Source organism: Eleutherodactylus coqui, chromosome 4 (genome assembly GCF_035609145.1).
Source record: "Eleutherodactylus coqui strain aEleCoq1 chromosome 4, aEleCoq1.hap1, whole genome shotgun sequence".
NCBI classification, from domain to species: Eukaryota; Metazoa; Chordata; class Amphibia; order Anura; family Eleutherodactylidae; genus Eleutherodactylus; species Eleutherodactylus coqui.
The window spans coordinates 296,138,522-296,155,750 of NC_089840.1; the positions used below are offsets into that span (position 1 = coordinate 296,138,522).

The 17,229-nt window shown below is 55.4% G+C and overlaps 1 protein-coding gene across 4 annotated transcripts in view; it reads left to right on the top strand.

Annotated features, from left to right (window-relative positions):
- The first annotated feature begins 871 nt into the window (after nucleotides 1-871).
- The window catches only part of VTI1A (vesicle transport through interaction with t-SNAREs 1A), a 468,860-nt gene continuing 452,502 nt past the window's right edge, over nucleotides 872-17,229 (top strand). The window contains exons 1-3 of one of the 4 annotated variants that reach the window (XM_066601427.1): nucleotides 872-1,059; nucleotides 3,815-3,873; nucleotides 8,536-8,646. In XM_066601427.1, the coding sequence (XP_066457524.1) occupies nucleotides 966-1,059; nucleotides 3,815-3,873; nucleotides 8,536-8,646 (264 nt within the window). In that variant the 5' untranslated portion in view covers nucleotides 872-965. The remainder of the gene's footprint in view (nucleotides 1,060-3,814; nucleotides 3,874-8,535; nucleotides 8,647-17,229) is intronic. The other 3 variants (XM_066601425.1, XM_066601428.1, XM_066601426.1) reach the window with 3 other exon arrangements.

A 17,229-nucleotide genomic window follows, 5' to 3' on the forward strand; every position in this document is an offset into this window, starting at 1 on the left:
TAGTTGCTCAGAAGATATTCCGACCGGTTACTGCCAACCGACCGTAAATTCACGGACAGTTAGGTGGGCGAAAAATGCGACCAATGTAAAAGGGGGTATGGTCAGGGGGTGTGGCTTGCATACAATTTTACCCCTCAGTGGCCCCAGTAGTAATGATGCCCCCTCTCAGTGGCCGCGTGGCAATGATGCCCCCCCCTCAGTGGCCCCAGTGGTAATGATCCCCCCTCTCAGTAGCCCCAGTGGTAATGATGCCCCCCTCAGTGGCCCCAGTGGTAATGATGCCCCCCTCAGTGGCCCTAGGGGTAATGATGCCCCTTCTTAGTGGCTCCGGTGGCAATGATGCCCCCCCTCAGTAGCCCCAGTGGTCATGATGCCCCCTCTCAGTGGCCGCAGTGGTAATGATGCCCCCCCTGAGTTACGTTGAGGTCAGTAACCCCGGTTACAGGGAGGGTCTCGGCCATCACTATGGGGGTCTTTGGTGGAAGTCTGGTTGTGGGCTCCTGTACCCATCACTGTAGGGTCGCCATTATGTCGGCTCACCTGATTGGTTACTATACACCAGAGCAGCCAATCATATTACAGCTTTCACTTTTCCATCCCTTAATTGAAAATGTAAGCTGAGAAATGATTGGTTGCTATAGACATTGGTTGCTATGGGCACATACCCAAGCAGCCAATCGGACTTTAGCTTTCACTTTTATGCCCCTGGATGGCAGATAAGCACTAAGAGGTGATTGGTTGCGGCTTCCCTCATAGCCCCGCCCTCATCCCGCGCGGCGGCCACTCTTGTATTCCGGGGGTGAGTAGGTGGATCCGTACCTGCATGACGTCACTGGCACCGCCCCCTGTTGCCGGTTACCAAGGAAGAGCCGGTTGCTAGGGTCGCCGGGGAGCGCTGAGCGAGCGGACCGGTGGAAGTAGTTGGAGGAGAGACTTCCGGGTGTTCCTCTGCTGTCTGCATAAACATGTCTGCCGAGTTCCAGGGTTATGAGCAGGACTATGGGGTCCTCACAGCCGAGATCACCGGCCGGATCGGGAAGATCCCCAAACTGTCGGGAGGTGAGAGGGGGGCCGGGGGACATGGGGAGCAGCGGTGACCCAGGACAGTGAGGGGGCAGCAGAGGATGGAGAGCAGCGGTGCCCCAGGACAGTGAGGGGGCTGTGGGGACATGGGGAGCAGCGGTGCCCTCAGGACAGTGAGGGGTTGGCAGAGGATGGAGAGCAGTAGTGCCCCTAGGGCAGGGTGTAGGGGTGCCCATGAGCCGGCCGTGGGGACAGTGAGGGGGCGGCAGAGGATGGAGAGCAGTGGTGCCCCCTAGGGCAGTGAGGGGGCGGCAGAGGATGGAGAGCAGTGGTGCCCCCTAGGGCAGTGAGGGGTTGGCAGAGGATGGAGAGCAGTGGTGCCCCCTAGGGCAGGGTGTAGGGGTGCCCATGAACCGGCCGTGAGGACAGTGAGGGGGCGGCAGAGGATGGAGAGCAGTGGTGCCCCCTAGGGCAGTGAGGGGGCGGCAGAGGATGGAGAGCAGTGGTGCCCCCTAGGGCAGTGAGGGGGCGGCAGAGGATGGAGAGCAGTGGTGCCCCCTAGGGCAGTGAGGGGGCGGCAGAGGATGGAGAGCAGTGGTGCCCCCTAGGGCAGTGAGGGGTTGGCAGAGGATGGAGAGCAGTGGTGCCCCCTAGGGCAGTGAGGGGTTGGCAGAGGATGGAGAGCAGTGGTGCCCCCTAGGGCAGTGAGGGGGCGGCAGAGGATGGAGAGCAGTGGTGCCCCCTAGGGCAGTGAGGGGGCGGCAGAGGATGGAGAGCAGTGGTGCCCCCTAGGGCAGTGAGGGGTTGGCAGAGGATGGAGAGCAGTGGTGCCCCCTAGGGCAGGGTGTAGGGGTGCCCATGAACCGGCCGTGAGGACAGTGAGGGGGCGTCAGAGCATGGAGGGCAGTGAGGGGGCCGGGGGACATGGAGGGGTTGGCAGAGAATGGAGAGCAGCGGTGCCCCCTAGGGCAGGGTGTAGGGGTGCCCATGAGCCGGCCGTGGGGACAGTGAGGGGTTGGCAGAGCATGGAGGGCAGTGGTGCCCCCTAGGGCAGTGTGAGGGCTGGTGAGCGCCTGCAGGAAGAAGAAGCCTTAACGCCGGAGGCATGGTGGGTCGCAGCCTCTGGTGGTCTCAGCTGTGATTATAATGTAGTCTGACTTTGGATGTAGCCATGACGTTGTGCCGGCGGGGCTGACAGAGTGGCGAGAGCGCTGGCAGTGTGGTTGAGCGCTGATAGTGTGGCGGTGGGGTTGAGTGCTGGTGGCACGGCTGAGCGTTGGCAGCGGGGTTGAGCTTTGGCGGTGCGGCGTTGGGGGTTGAGTGCTGGCGGTGGGGCTGACAGAGACAATGGCGCTGGGGCTGACAAAGTGGCGAGAGCGCTGGCAGTGTGGCAGTGGGGCTGACAGAGTGGTGAGAGCGTTGACAGTGCGGCGGCTGGGCGCTGGTGGCGGGGCTGACAGAGTGGCTAGAGCGCTGGCGATGGGGCTGACGGTGGCGATGGTGCTGGCGGCAAGGCTGAGCACTGACAGTGCGGCAGTGGGGCTGACAGAGTGGTGAGAGCGCTGACAGTGCGGCGGCGGGGCTGAGCACAGAGTGGCGCTGGCGGCGGGGCTGAGCACTGGTTTGGGGGGCTGACAGTGGCGATAGCGCTGGCGATGGGGCTGACAGGGTGGCGATGGTGCTGGCGGCAAGGCTGAGCGCTGGCAGTGGGGCTGACAGGGCTGAGCGCTGGCAGTGCGCTGGCGAGGCTGAGCGTAGGCAGCGGGGCTGACAGTGGCGAGAGCGCTGGCAGTGCGCCGGCGGGGCTGAGAGTGGCGAGAGCGCTGGCAGTGCGCCGGTGGGGCTGAGAGTGGCGAGAGCGCTGGCAGTGCACCAGCGGGGCTGAGCGCCGGCAGCGGGGCTGAGAGTGGCGAGAGCGCTGGCAGTGCGCCGGCAGCGGGGCTGAGAGTGGCGAGAGCGCTGGCAGTGCGCCGGCAGCGGGGCTGAGAGTGGCGAGAGCGCTGGCAGTGCGCCGGCAGCGGGGCTGAGAGTGGCGAGAGCGCTGGCAGTGCGCCGGCAGCGGGGCTGAGAGTGGCGAGAGCGCTGGCAGTGCGCCGGCGGGGCTGAGCGCTGGCGGCGGAGCTGACAGTGGCGAGAGCGCTGGCAGTGCACCGGCGGCGGGGCTGACAGTGGCGAGAGCGCTGGCAGTGCGCCGGCGGGGCTGACAGTGGCGAGAGCGCTGGCAGTGCGCCGGCGGGGCTGACAGTGGCGAGAGCGCTGGCAGTGCGCCGGCGGGGCTGACAGTGGCGAGAGCGCTGGCAGTGCGCCGGCGGGGCTGAGCACTGGCGGCGGGGCTGACAGTGGCGAGAGCGCTGGCAGTGCCCCGGCGGGGCTGGGCGCTGGCAACGGGGCTGACAGAGTGACAATGGCTCTGGCGGTGGGGCTGACATAGTGGTGATAGCGATGGCATTGGGTCGACGGCATTGGAGTGGTGGCAGTGTGCCGGTGGGGCTGAGCAGTGGTTGGGCTGAGCGCTGGCGGTGGGTCTGAGTGGTGGCAGTGGGGCTGAGTAGTGGTGGTGTGGTGGTGGGGCTGAGCGCTGGCGGTGGGTCTGAGTGGTGGCAGTGGGGCTGAGTAGTGGTGGTGTGGTGGTGGGGCTGAACGCTGGCGGTGGGTCTGAGTGGTGGCAGTGGGGCTGAGTAGTGGTGGCGGTGTGGTGGGGCTGAGCGCTGGCGGTGGGTCTGAGTAGTGGTGGTGGGGCTGAGCGCTGGCGGTGGGGCTGAGTGGTGACTCCTATCTTTCTATCTTCCAGACGAAAAGAAGCAGATGGTGATTAATGTGGAGAAGCAGCTGGAGGAGGCCAAGGAGTTGGTACGTACAGGAGAACCAGGGACCCTGCGTGTCCCCATAGAACTACAACTCTCAGCCTGTTCTGCATGCTGGGGGTTTTGGTTCCCAACAGCCACAGGTCGGGGAAGCGGTGCGGCCATCTTTGTTTCTCCGGGTCACTTCAGAGGAGTATTCCAGAGACGGGATATATATTTTTCAATCTTCACCTATCTATGGAATGGGCGAAAGCTGATAGATCAGGTGGGGGGTCTCTAACCTCTGGGACCCCCTGCTGATTATGAGAATGGGGCAACCAGTGCCCCACCTTTTTTCACAGCTCACCTTCTAGTCTCCCATTTCTGAAGTGCAGTGAGGAGTGGATCCACTAGTCGTACGTGCGCTGCGGCGCCTCCGTTGCTCTCTATGGCGCAGGCACATGGCCTAGTGCAGCGGTCGGCTATCTACCTGTGCCATAGAGAGGAATGGTGCCGCCACCGCAGATGTACGACTATCGGATCCACTCCTCCCTACACTGCAGACATGGGCCTCCGTTCTTGGGATCGGTGCGGGTCCCAGCGGTGGAGCCCCCACTGATTGTGATCAGAGGGTGCCGATGGGCTGGAAGTTCATGTCCCCTATGGCACCTAGGGCCAGCTTCACACAGGCTCGTCAGCCCGCACTTGGCTCGCAGATGCAAGGGGATTTTTCAGGCAAAAACGCCACGCAATACTTCTGTGAAATCCCGATCCTCGGGCGAAAGCGGATTGGAAGCATTTCCCATTGATTTCTATGGGACACCTCGCATCGCACTACGCACGGAGAGCAATGGGATGTATTTAGGGTTCTGCCGAAATCAGTGAGCGATGCGGTCCGAGGAAAAATAGGACGTACTGCGATTTATTACCTCGTAGCATCGCTCGTGTGTGACTCCATTCAGAAGAATGGCGCTCATATTCACGCGTCTCGTTACCCTCAGGCCCCGCGTCTCGTTACCCTCAGGCCCCGCGTCTCGTTACCCTCAGGCCCCGCGTCTCGTTACCCTCAGGCCCCGCGTCTCGTTACCCTCAGGCCCCGCGTCTCGTTACCCTCAGGCCCCGCGTCTCGTTACCCTCAGGCCCCGCGTCTCGTTACCCTCAGGCCCCGCGTCTCGTTACCCTCAGGCCCCGCGTCTCGTTACCCTCAGGCCCCGCGTCTCGTTACCCTCAGGCCCCGCGTCTCGTTACCCTCAGGCCCCGCGTCTCGTTACCCTCAGGCCCCGCGTCTCGTTACCCTCAGGCCCCGCGTCTCGTTACCCTCAGGCCCCGCGTCTCGTTACCCTCAGGCCCCGCGTCTCGTTACCCTCAGGCCCCGCGTCTCGTTACCCTCAGGCCCCGCGTCTCGTTACCCTCAGGCCCCGCGTCTCGTTACCCTCAGGCCCCGCGTCTCGTTACCCTCAGGCCCCGCGTCTCGTTACCCTCAGGCCCCGCGTCTCGTTACCCTCAGGCCCCGCGTCTCGTTACCCTCAGGCCCCGCGTCTCGTTACCCTCAGGCCCCGCGTCTCGTTACCCTCAGGCCCCGCGTCTCGTTACCCTCAGGCCCCGCGTCTCGTTACCCTCAGGCCCCGCGTCTCGTTACCCTCAGGCCCCGCGTCTCGTTACCCTCAGGCCCCGCCTCATAAAAATAAAACAATTTAGGAAAACCCCAAAAACCAGTCCTGTTTTGTGTCACTGCGTGCGTGGAAGCCCAAACTGTTCAAGTATCAGAATATTTATTCTGCATGGGAAAAAGGACATAATGCCGATAAAAAGGGATCAACGGACACGTGTGGCACTAAGGGCGCATTCAGACGACCGTATATCGGCCCGGTTTTCACGCCCGGCTGATATACAGCGTCCCTTTCTGCAGGGGGAGGTGGCTGGAAGAGCCGGGAGCAGTGCTCTGAGCTCCCGCCCCCTCTCTGCCTCCTCTCCACTCCCCTGCACTATTTTCAATGAGGAGAGGTGGGACAGGGGCGGAGCTAATTCCCAGCTCTTCCAGCCTCCTCCCCCTGCAGAGGCGCCGTATATCGGCCGGCGTGAATACCCAGCCGATATATGGTCGTCTGAATGCACCCTAAGTGGCACTAATAACCACAGCGCAACTGCCCAAAAGATATATATGCTGTGGGCCTCGGGGCGCGGCGACGGAAAGCAAGAGTTAAGGAAATAAATATATTTCCTTCTTAAAAATAGAAAAACATGTAAAAAAACCCGATATAAATCTGGTCTCTCCAGCATCACACCGACCCGCAGAACACGGCGCACATGCCATGTTTACTGCTAGTAAATGCTGTAATACTACCCCCCCCCCCCAAACACATGGGGAAATTGCATATTTTTTAAATTTCTCCACGTTTTAATTTTTTTAAAAAGTTTTTCTGTACATTAAATGGTACCACTTAAAAAACAGAACTCGTCCCGCAAAAACAACCAACCGCGCGCCGCTAATGGAGAAATGAAAGAGATGAAAGAAGGAAAATGAAAGCTCTCTGGTCTTGAAGGGGTTAAAGGGATGTTATCAGCCACTTATAACCTTTCAATAATCCATAGATTGTCCCATATATACTGCTAGCGGGATGGCATCACGTGATCCCGGCGGTACGGACCTCTGCATGATCAGACCGCCGTCAGCGCAATTCATGATGGGAACGGACAGCCAACTCAGAGAGTTCATGGACTGCAGACCTCACTGCTGAGAGTTTGTTACAATTGTATCCAGTGAGGATAAACAGCCGGCACTGATACATTGTAACCAACTAGGAGGGGGGAGGTTTGTGCTGCTGGAAGCAACTGTAGCAAAGTGTCAGCAGTGCGAAGCCTGAGGCTGCGGTCACCCACGGTGGGTTTGGGGCAGATTCTCCACAGCGGAAAACGAGCTTTCACCGCAGATCTCATGGAATCGGCAACATTTAGGTGTCGCCGTTATTTGCATGTCAGTCCGCACCACGTGGGAAAAAGAAGTGGCGCATTATCGCGTTTGTATGTGCGGGCTTATCCGTGGCGGCCAGTATGCAGATCCATTGGAATTTGTGTCAGATTCCGTGTAAACATTGGGGCTCGTTTACCGCTCAAAATACGACCGTTGACGAGCGCAAATGACAACACAAAACCGTTTTCCGCGCTTCGCCCCACATTTTTGGCGTTTTTGGACAGCTTCTCTGTACTGCCTGAAAGGTGGGCGTAGTTTAAATTGCACCAAATTGCGCCAAAAGTTTGGCACAATTTTAGACGTGAACTACGGCAGCTTCTGCCTGGGAGCAGAGCGTCTGTAGACAGATTCATCCCCTGCGGGAGATGCGGCACATTTAGGACTGTCTGATAGCCCGGAGTAGAAGCTCAGCGAGGCGCGTTAACCAAATGAAATGCGCTAGAAGAGTGGAGCGCTGCGTCTGTACCGCCACTGCAGGCACTGAATTCTCTTTTTTACCACTTTAGTACCAGATTTCTTTCTTTCTTTCTGCCCACACCTTCTAAGGGCTGTAACGTCTGACGGTTTCCGTATGGCGGCTCGTGTTTTTTGCGATACAAGTTGCCGTATTAAATCGCAGCGTTTAATGCACCTTAATAATGTGCAAAAAAAGTTTTACAAACTTTAAAGTCAAGAGAAATGAATGGAATAAAAAATTGCAATTGCGCCATTTGTGGCGGGTTTAGATTTTCCAGGGGTAATAGTGCAGTACAAAGGACAACCTTGTTGTATGGGTCGGTGCGAGTGCGGCGAGAGCAGAACTTATAGAGTAGGCGTTTATTAAACTCTTAGGTAAACTCTTAGGTAAGCGCTGTGATTGGATCAAGAGCCAGCCAATCCTAGTCGGTGCACGATCCTTCACAGCCATTCAGTGGATGACATCACTGAATGGCTGTGATTGGTTTATCGAGCGCCGGCTGTGATTGGCTGACGCTTGATCTAATCACAGCGCTTACTTAGACAGCACTGGCGGCGGGGGAATTTAAAGCTGCTTGTCGCACCGCCGGGGAGACCATCGCGCCGGGGACAGAGACAGCGGCCGGGAGGTGAGGATTGCATTTTTTCTTTACCTAGTATAGACTCCAGTATAGCTCGGTTTATACTGAGGTTTATACGGTATACAAAATGTTAAAAATAAACTATGAATTGAAAAACAGCAAAAACGTTTTTTTAGCTTTTTACCCCCAATGAAACTAATAAAATAGAAAAAAAAAGTAAGTGGAAAAAAAAGATATTGAAAAATATTCCAATGTGTCGCGGGAAAAAAGCCAAAAAAAAACCACGCATTAAAAATATTGGTAGCTGAATAAAATCTCTATCTATCTGCCACCTCCGTAACGCCCCGTGATATAAAGTATCACATTATTTATCCAGCGCGGTAAATTCTGTAAAAAAAATCCAAAATCGCCGTTTTCTGATCATCTCGCTTCCCCTGAACCGGGATAAAGAGTAATTAAAAAGTCGTATAAAGCTCAGAATCAATAAAAACTACAAGCTGTTCCACAAAAAAAAAATGCGGACTGAAAAATCTCCAGTTAAAAAAGTGCCATTTTGGGAGGGTTTTCCCAATATTAATGTGACTGTTGAGGGGTTAAATAAAGCTCCGCTGCGTATCTCTTCCGAGACGTCTCCCCGCGGGCATTGCATAGCGTGTTATATTTGGCGCACGCGCGAATGATATCGTCATGTTTTGACCTGACAGGATTTCTGTCCCAACAGATGGAGCAGATGGACCTGGAAGTTCGGGAGATCCCGGCCCAGAGCCGAGCCATGTACAGCAACCGCATGCGGAGCTACAAGCAGGAGATGAGCAAGCTGGAGGCCGACTTTGTGAGTCCCCATTACTTCCGTTATTGTAGTCATTAAAGGGGTTGTGAGCGCCGGGGGCAACTGCTGGACACAGACATGTAGGAGCGCTTCAGGGCTAACTTGTACGGCGCCGGATGAAGACCCTCCAGTGCCCATGTGTAGCTCATGGAAACACATCGCAGCAGCTGGACCTTCCCAAGATGGCGGCGGCTGTGTCCTCTACTGCGCAGACACACGGGTGCAGGATCCCGATGCTCACCTCCATACAGAGCATTGGCCCATGTTTATCAATGCCCAAAGAAAGCCCCCCAGTCATCGCAGCCCCCATATAATGCCTTTTACCCCCCCAGTCATCGCAGCCCCAATATACTGCATTCTTCCACCCCCCAGTCATCGCAGCCCCCGTATTCTGCCTTCTTCCACCCCCCAGTCATCACAGCCAACGTATACCACCTTTTACCCCCCCACCCCCCCACCCCCTGCAGTCATCGCAGCCCCCGTATTCTGCCTTCTCCCACCCCCCAGTCATCGCAGCCCCCATATACTGCCTTTTACCCCCCCCCCCCCAGTCATCGCAGCCCCCATATACTGCCTTTTACCCCCCCAGTCATTGCAGCCCCCATATACTGCCTTCCCCCCCCCAGTCATTGCAGCCCCCATATACTGCCTTTCCCCCCCCCAGTCATTGCAGCCCCCATATACTGCCTTTCCCCCCCCCAGTCATCGCAGCCCCCATATACTGCCTTTCCCCCCCCCAGTCATCGCAGCCCCCATATACTGCCTTCTCCCACCCCCCAGTCACCACAGCCCCCATGTACTTGATCCTTCTCCTCCGGTCCTGTCCTGTAGCTGGTCGCTGATGAGCCGGGCTTTGGGCTACACTTGATTTCTGCGCTCGTCGGATGTGAAAGTGATCGGCGATTCACGGATTTAAAAAAACAACAACAAAAACCTGTGTTCACCTTTAATATTTTTTGGATTACAAGAACCGCGGCTTCCTGCATCACCTACCTTAGGCCTCCTTCCCACGAGCGTGACGGGCTCCGCCGCGTAATATTACGCTGTGAAGCCCGTCACGGCGCCCCCCAGAGCCCCTATACTTACCTGCGGGAGATAGCGTGAAATCGCTTCCCCGCCCACCGCCGCCGCGTCACCGCCCGTCACCGCCCACCGCCGACGCGTCACCGAGCGTGTCACGTGACGCGGCCGGCCGTGTCACGTGACGCGGCCGGCCGCGTCATATGGCGTCATATGACGCGCGGCGGTGGGCGGGAAAGCGTTTTTTCACGCTATCTCCCGCTGGTTACAGCGGGAGATAGCGTGAACGGACGGCTTCCATTGACTGCAATGGAAGCCGTCAGTGCGTACAGCCCGTCCTCACCCGCAGAAAATAGAGCATGCTGTGGGTGAGGACGGGAGAAATCGCGGTGCGTAATTCCGCGGTGGAATTACGCATCGTGAGCATTGTGCTATTAGGTTCAATAGAACCTAATAGCTGCGGGCAACGCAGCGGATTTTCGCCGCGAATTACGCGGCGGAAATCCGTTCGTGGGAAGGAGGCCTTATAGTAGTGATGGTTATGTAATAGTAGGGCTGTGTTCTAAGGATTAACCCCTTCCCTCTGGGTCCTCTCCATAGCTGACCCCCGGCTGTTGGGCCGTATTTACACCAGTGGAAGCTCGGCCCCGTACCGCACTCTGTACAAGAGAGAACCCCATCGAAGTAGCTGCGAGTTATACGAGTGTGACATCCGCGTGTTACACCCCCCCCATAGCAAATAATAGGGGACTGCTCAGCGATCCAACTGAAACACGGGACATGCATAAGCATCGCTAGGAGAGGGAAAAACGCCAAACGCGTTGGAAACCATATACGTCACACAAGCTCTTCGCCGCACGCAGTTTGTAACGCCCTCAGAGAAAACTGCGATTGTGGCTGTTAACCCTTTAGTGTCACTCTGATGGCGGTATTTAAATAGTCTGACAGAGGGAGGGAGCGCCCTCTGTCTTCCGAGCTCATGTGTCATGGCTGCCTGGGGCCGCACATAATAGAATGCCTGCAGAAGTACAATAGTGCAGTACTAAGTATTGCAGTGCATTGTGTGATCAGATGATCTCTAGGTCGAGTCCCATGTGGGCATTTAACCCAAGAGTATTCTATACTTCAAGTTTAGAGAAAAATGTTCCCTTTTTTTTAATGTAACACAAATAAACCCATTTGTTATCGGCTTGTCCTTAGTGGTGCTCATAAAATAATGTGTATTTCTCACAGTGAACGCCAGGATTGCACTTTTTTGGTCCCCCAGATAAAATTTAAAAAAAAAATTTGATCAGAAAGCCATATGACCCCCCTAATGGTACCGACAGAAACTACAAGCCCCCCGCAACCCGTCAACTGAAAGCTAAAAAAGGTTGTGGATTCAGAAGAAGGCGGCCGGGTGCAAGAACAAAAACACACACAAAAAAGAGCTAAACTGGATGTTACTCTAATCGCACTGACCCCCAGAATAAGGCCTCCTGCCCACGGCCGGGGCGGAATCAGACTGGAATCAGACCCGGCGCCCCCCGAGACCCTATACTCACCTGTCCGCATCCGGTGTCTTGTCCGGCAAGCTGGCACACATGCGCAGTGCAGGGCATGACGCTCTAGGCTGTGACGCAGATTCCTGCGGTACTCCGCAGTGCCCACTGTACGTTGTATTGCGGGATGGACAGCTTTTATTGACTGCAGTGGAAGCCGTCCGTGCGTTTTGGTTTTTTTTGCACAAAATAGAGCATGCTGCGATTCCCCCCCCCCCCCCCCCTTCCCGCTAGCGGAAAATGGCAGCTGATTTCCGCTGGTTGGCAGGGGAGAATCTTTTACCACTGCATGTTTATGGACAGACATTGCTGCAGAATGTGCGGCGGGCGTCTGGCTGTGGATTCCGCAGCGATAATCCGTCTGTGGGCATTGGGCCTAAAGTTAACGTGTCATTTTTGCTGCGCCGCGTTTGCAGTAAACACCCCCCCCCCCCCCCCCCCCCCCCGGCCGCCAGGCGAGTTCCAGATCCTTGGCATGGATTTCCTTTCTAATTCCACGACAAATCTGCGTCGTGCGAACGGGTCCTGAGGACGTCCTTGTTGGGATGGGGTCACGCTAGCGGTTCTGTCTGGGAGAGGGAACGCCTCACTTGTTGTGCCCAATGTCCTGCGCTGAAACTACACGCCTTCCGTTCGTCACCATTACGGTTTTAAAGCCGAAGCAAAAGCGCGAACTGCCGCACTTGTCATTCCAGTTCAAAAAAAGGAACGAACATGGATTGCAGCGTTTCCGTTTTGTAACATTGTTGCGAACGGGCCGGCGGCGGACTCCTTCCATTGGTCATTTGCAGTTCCTCTCAGTTTAGTTGCTCGCTTGATGTAATCGCTAGACAGAGACAAAATGTGCGAGTGTGAAGTGACCCCTGGGGTTCATCCAAACTGGCCTGGGGGGCTTAGATTCTGTCCATGAAATACGAAGCATTGTCACAGACTGAAACTCTGCGCGTTGTGGGGTTTCTTTGGCGCATTCATCACATTTTTCATTCACGCAACAAAATAACATGTGACTCTGCACGTATGGCGCCGTTACACTCTCCCGGTATTCGCACCCAAACTGGACCTGCGGGGATTATTTTCCACGTGACATAACGCACGTTCGAATACCAGGATGCGAATCAACGGCGTCTTCATGTGTAAGTAATCCGCTCATAATATGCAGCGCAGACGTGTGAATGAGCCCCATCGCCGTACTGAAGCCCCATCCTTTGCACTGCAGTGTTTAGAGCTGCGCTGTTGACACGCGTGCAGGAAAGGTGCGGCACGTCCTACCTGCTCCATATTACAGACCGAAAGAGCTACGTCAGGCCTGATCGCCACGGAATCCACAATTGGCACCCGCGCCAAAGATCCGCAGTTCAAACCGCCCTTGGGAAAGCATGCAGCGTCCGCGCCTCCACGCACACACGCAGGTTTGTTTTGCGTATTTTACGGCGGATTCCGTGTGATCGGCTCCATTGATCTCTATGGAAGCGAGGGTGGGGAGGAGGGGGAGGCAGTCACTTTGCGCTTGTGGTTTCTGTAGTTTTTTCCTTAACTTGCGCGGACGATTTGTGGTGCGCCACGTACATCCGCCATCGCCGGCAAGCATTTAAAAATCATTTCCGCACTGACTCGCAGGTCTTTTGCTACGGAGATCTGCATGTGCCGTGGACTAAGGCCTTAACAGGACTGTGCAATCACGCAGTGACTGCGCCTGATGTGATGCATGCACTGCATGGACTCAATGGACTGGTTTGGGTTTTTGTGTTTTTTTGCACATCTTGAAAAAGCTGTTAATACGTTTCGAAACACCAAGCGGGCAGATAAGCGGGTCACACGGGTCGTCAGTCAGAATATACTGCGCGTTCACGGACCGAACACGCCGTGTGGATGAGGACCGGCAGCGTGTCTGTGCATACATGTATCCGTGCGGTGATCAGCCGCCCGCAGTGCCCGCCGCCGGCCTCTGGGTGGCAGTGTTGCCGCGCTCTCCTCGCCCTCGGTGTTTTGCGTGTGCGGTATTATTATTTGGCTGTGACTAAATATTACTGTCTGATGAATTATATATTTCTGGTGGGATTTGCATTCCTATATTGGCTGAAGACTCGCTGTTGAATGTTTTATTAACCATCCCAATGCAACTGTCAGCCTATTAAAGAGCTCCAGCGGCCGCGGCGTGGGGGGATAAGCCGCAATACATCCATTTCCTCAAATTGTCTTCCCAGCTGTTTGTTGCTTCGCTCTTTTTTTCAGATGACCGGTTTTATTTTAAGCTAAATCTGCAGCGATTTGTAAATTAGCGTCAGATTAGAATTGTGGCATTTAGCAAGATGAAAAGTTTCATTGTGAGCGGATTGGACTGTGTGAAGGGAAATGAATGGCCGCCCCTTGTGTTCTGCTCTCGAGTGATAACGGTGTAATCTACGGCGCGGCGTGCGCGGCTCAGACCTCGCCAGTTGCAGCGCCCGTCTGAAGCCGAACGATTGGTGGCCTGAATGACATTAAAAGTTTCCTTTAAGCAATTAGCCGTGCCAATACTTTGCGATGGCCCTTCAGGACGTCGTCAGCGAGCCCCTTGTGAGCCGAAATAAAGGAACCGCGCACGTCCCCTTATATTAGTAGGTGCTGCTAGGGGGGCCGGGGATGGATCCTGCACTCCGGCGTCGTCACCTGGGGCAGATCGCGTGACGCCGGAGTCCCGCGCGCTCCCACAGCCGCCATCTTTAAAGATTGGAAAAAAGGAACGAAAACAACTTCCGCCAAGGTTTTCCTCACCACATCCAGAACGCCCGTCCTGTAATATTGCATCATCCGCCACGGGTAATACCGTAAAAAAAAGTTAGAATGACTGTTTTCTGATCATTTCACTTCCTCAAAACAGGAGTAAAAATAAAGCCGTCTGAACCGCCTAGATGCCCCCAATAACGCCGACCCCTCGTCCCACAAGAGCTGGAGCCGCTCCGATGGCTGAACACTAAAAGTGCTTCAGTCCTGGAATGATGTCATAATGGCAACGACTCTACAATAAGGCCTCATGTCCACGGGAATTAGATTCGCAGGATCCGCAGTTCAAGCCACCCAAAGGGAAGCACGGAGCGTCCGGACTTCAATGGAAGCCGCCAGATCCGCGGATCGTCCACAATTGACATTGCGGATGGGTCGTGGATTCCGTAGGCAAGCAGGCATTTAAAAAAAAAAACTGTAGTGCCCATGTGCGCCAGCGGTCACTTCCGCAGTTCAGCTATCCGACCCGCCCGGACATGAGGCCTAAAGGTAACATCATATCTCTACCACACAGGGAACACCATAAAGGAAAATGCAAAAAACAAGCGGGAAAAGTATTTTCCCCACTGCCGCCAGCAAAAACAATTGATCTAAGGGCGCCTACCCGCTAGCGATGCGGGAGCGAGTGGAAACGCATGATTATGAAAGCAATGATTTTCAATGGTTTCATACTCGCTTGCGGTCTTTTCACTAAAGCCTCGCAGCGCTAAGAACAATTTGCGCTATCGCCCATTGTTCTCAGTGGGGTCGGCGGCAGCAGCGCTGGCCCTGTTGAAAACATAGGGAGTACATCGTGCTCCCCTGACACTGGTAGTCTTCATCTGCATTCTGGTGACCGGGGATTGAAAAATCCCCGCCTCCAGAAACCGCCGACTCTGATTGGCTGAGCGCTGTGACCAATTGATTCCAGTGGATTCGCTCACATGTGTCTGTTTTTTCCACACCGTGTTGGCTTGCATAGCATGATGCGCAGCGTCCTGGTTTGCTGCATTTAACGCACTGCTGTCGGCCACGATGAACCTGCGCAAATACGTGGGCCCTTCTATGTAATTTTTTGTGTGCCCAAATAAAAAGTGTATTTGTGCGCACAAAAACTGACAGGCGCGAAATATCGCGAAGGACACGACCGTAAGCGTATTAATACGCAGCGTATTAACAGGGCCGCAATGCATGTACTTCTGTGTGAGCGAGACTCGTGTGCGCTGCGCTTCGGGTAGTCGGAGAAGCTGTGCCGCCATCTTTGTTTCCAGGAACAGAAGATCGCTTTTAGCAGTTCATAATGTCACATGACTGCGTCATTTAGTGGCCCCCGCTGGGCTTTGGCCTACAGTTATTGGACAATGGCACAGACCATATTTGCTCCGCAGGTATGGAGCGCAGGAGAGGCACAACCTGTGTGTTCTGTGGGGCTGTAGACCATCGATGGCCTATCCTCACGTTAGGCCATCAGTAGTAGATCAGCAGGGGGCTTCTGCCCGTGGGTCCTGTTTTTGGCTGTCCAGGATGGCTGGCACAATCTTTACACTACCTAATCCCCACAATGCATTGGTAGTGCTAGACTGACCAGAGGTGTTCAAGTCATCAGCGCTGGCGTAGTGGAGAACGATGCATTGGGGCCATTAGGTAGTCAGAAAGCTGTTGTAGCCATCTTGGATGGCCGAAAATGGGGCCCGAAACCAATGGATTGGAGAACAACCACCGCAAGTAATAACCCCCCCCCCCCTCCCCTCGGGACAGAATTTGTCCGAAAACCAGAGGGTCGCTTTAAGGTTTAGTTTCCATTCCGCAGTAACTGTATGCCCCACTCTACCATGGCAGCCAGTGTTGGCACAGTCTTGGCAGTCATCCCGATGAGCCACGGGTGGCAAGCCTTCAGCCACAGGCATTAGCTGCACTGCAGCCCAAACGCATTGACAGGTGAGGGGATTGGCCTTTATTACCTCAGGTCAGTGGCTCCCGTGGCGGGGTGGGGGTGGGGTATAGTGGTTGGTCGGTAGGTAGCAGGAAAGAAGGCCCAGTGCCAGGATCTTGGTGCCTTGTGTAGATGAGGGGGTAAGAGTGTCTCCAGAACGGCAGATGTGATGCTCGGCCATCACTCCATTCCACCACCACCTCACTGCAAGGACACGGACCCCAGTTCTCGGGGCAGTGAAGGTCTCGGTGATGAGACCCCCACCCAACAGACAGGATGGGTGAGAAGTCCCTTCCGGAATCGCTTCTGTAAGAGGTTCTCCTCTCAGGTCAGTGACCATTAACTGACCACGAAGTCCTGAGACCCCCGGCAGTCGTGTGGAAGCGGTGAGGAAACCAACCAGTGAGGCGGCTTACACCCGGCCGAGAACTCGTGCCAATATGGTGCCCACTCTTATGGGTGCAGTCACATGCACAGGAGATTTGGTGTCACTGTACGTCCTGTCTTATCGCTTCCCTTGGAACGCATCGCCCGTTGATTTCAATGCGATCTTCATGCGAGCCTTCACATTGAAATCAGTGGGGAACCCTTCGGATTCTCTCGGCGTCAGGATCCAAATTTCACAGATGCGAGGTGTTTTTGCCTTAAAAACGCCTCGCATCCCCAGCTAAATCGCACACGTTTCTCAGCCTGATATTGCGCTCACCTGCGTGTAGGTAGCCTGAAGGTACCTTTACACGGTACGTCTGTCGGGCACATATGGCGGAGCGACTCCTGTTTACACGCAGCGAGGAGCCTCTCAGCTGTTGTTCTGTTTGTGAGCTAGCGCAAACTGCGGGACTTCTTGCTCCGCGCACTGCTGGGGGCCGACAGTCACCCAAGATCACTCATTTGTCCTGCACTGCCCCCACAGGGAAAACGAAGAATTGCAGCATTCCTATCAATGGGTTCTTTGTGTAATGCAGGACAGAGCTGGTCCTCCAGCGAGAGAGAAGCCACCTTGTTGTCTGGTTAAGAGGTGAGCATACCTGCAGTACTAACTCACTACTGAAGTACGGGGGATGATGTGTAAATCGCCTTTCTTTTATTTTAAAGATCTTTTAAGTATTTTGTCTTTTTTTTTTTTTTTTTTTTTTTTTTCCAATATCACAATCTAAAAAACCCTGCAGTTCCTGCACTGCCCACTGGAGGCCGCCAGCAGTGGTTACTTCGATGCATTGGGTGGAGGGGCAGCGGCCGCGGAGCGCTTCGGCCCACCAACCTCCATTCGCTGTCATTCATAGATGAACCACTGGCTGAGGCCGGGCAGACCAACGACGCCGACTTCAGCTCTGTATGAAATATCTGATA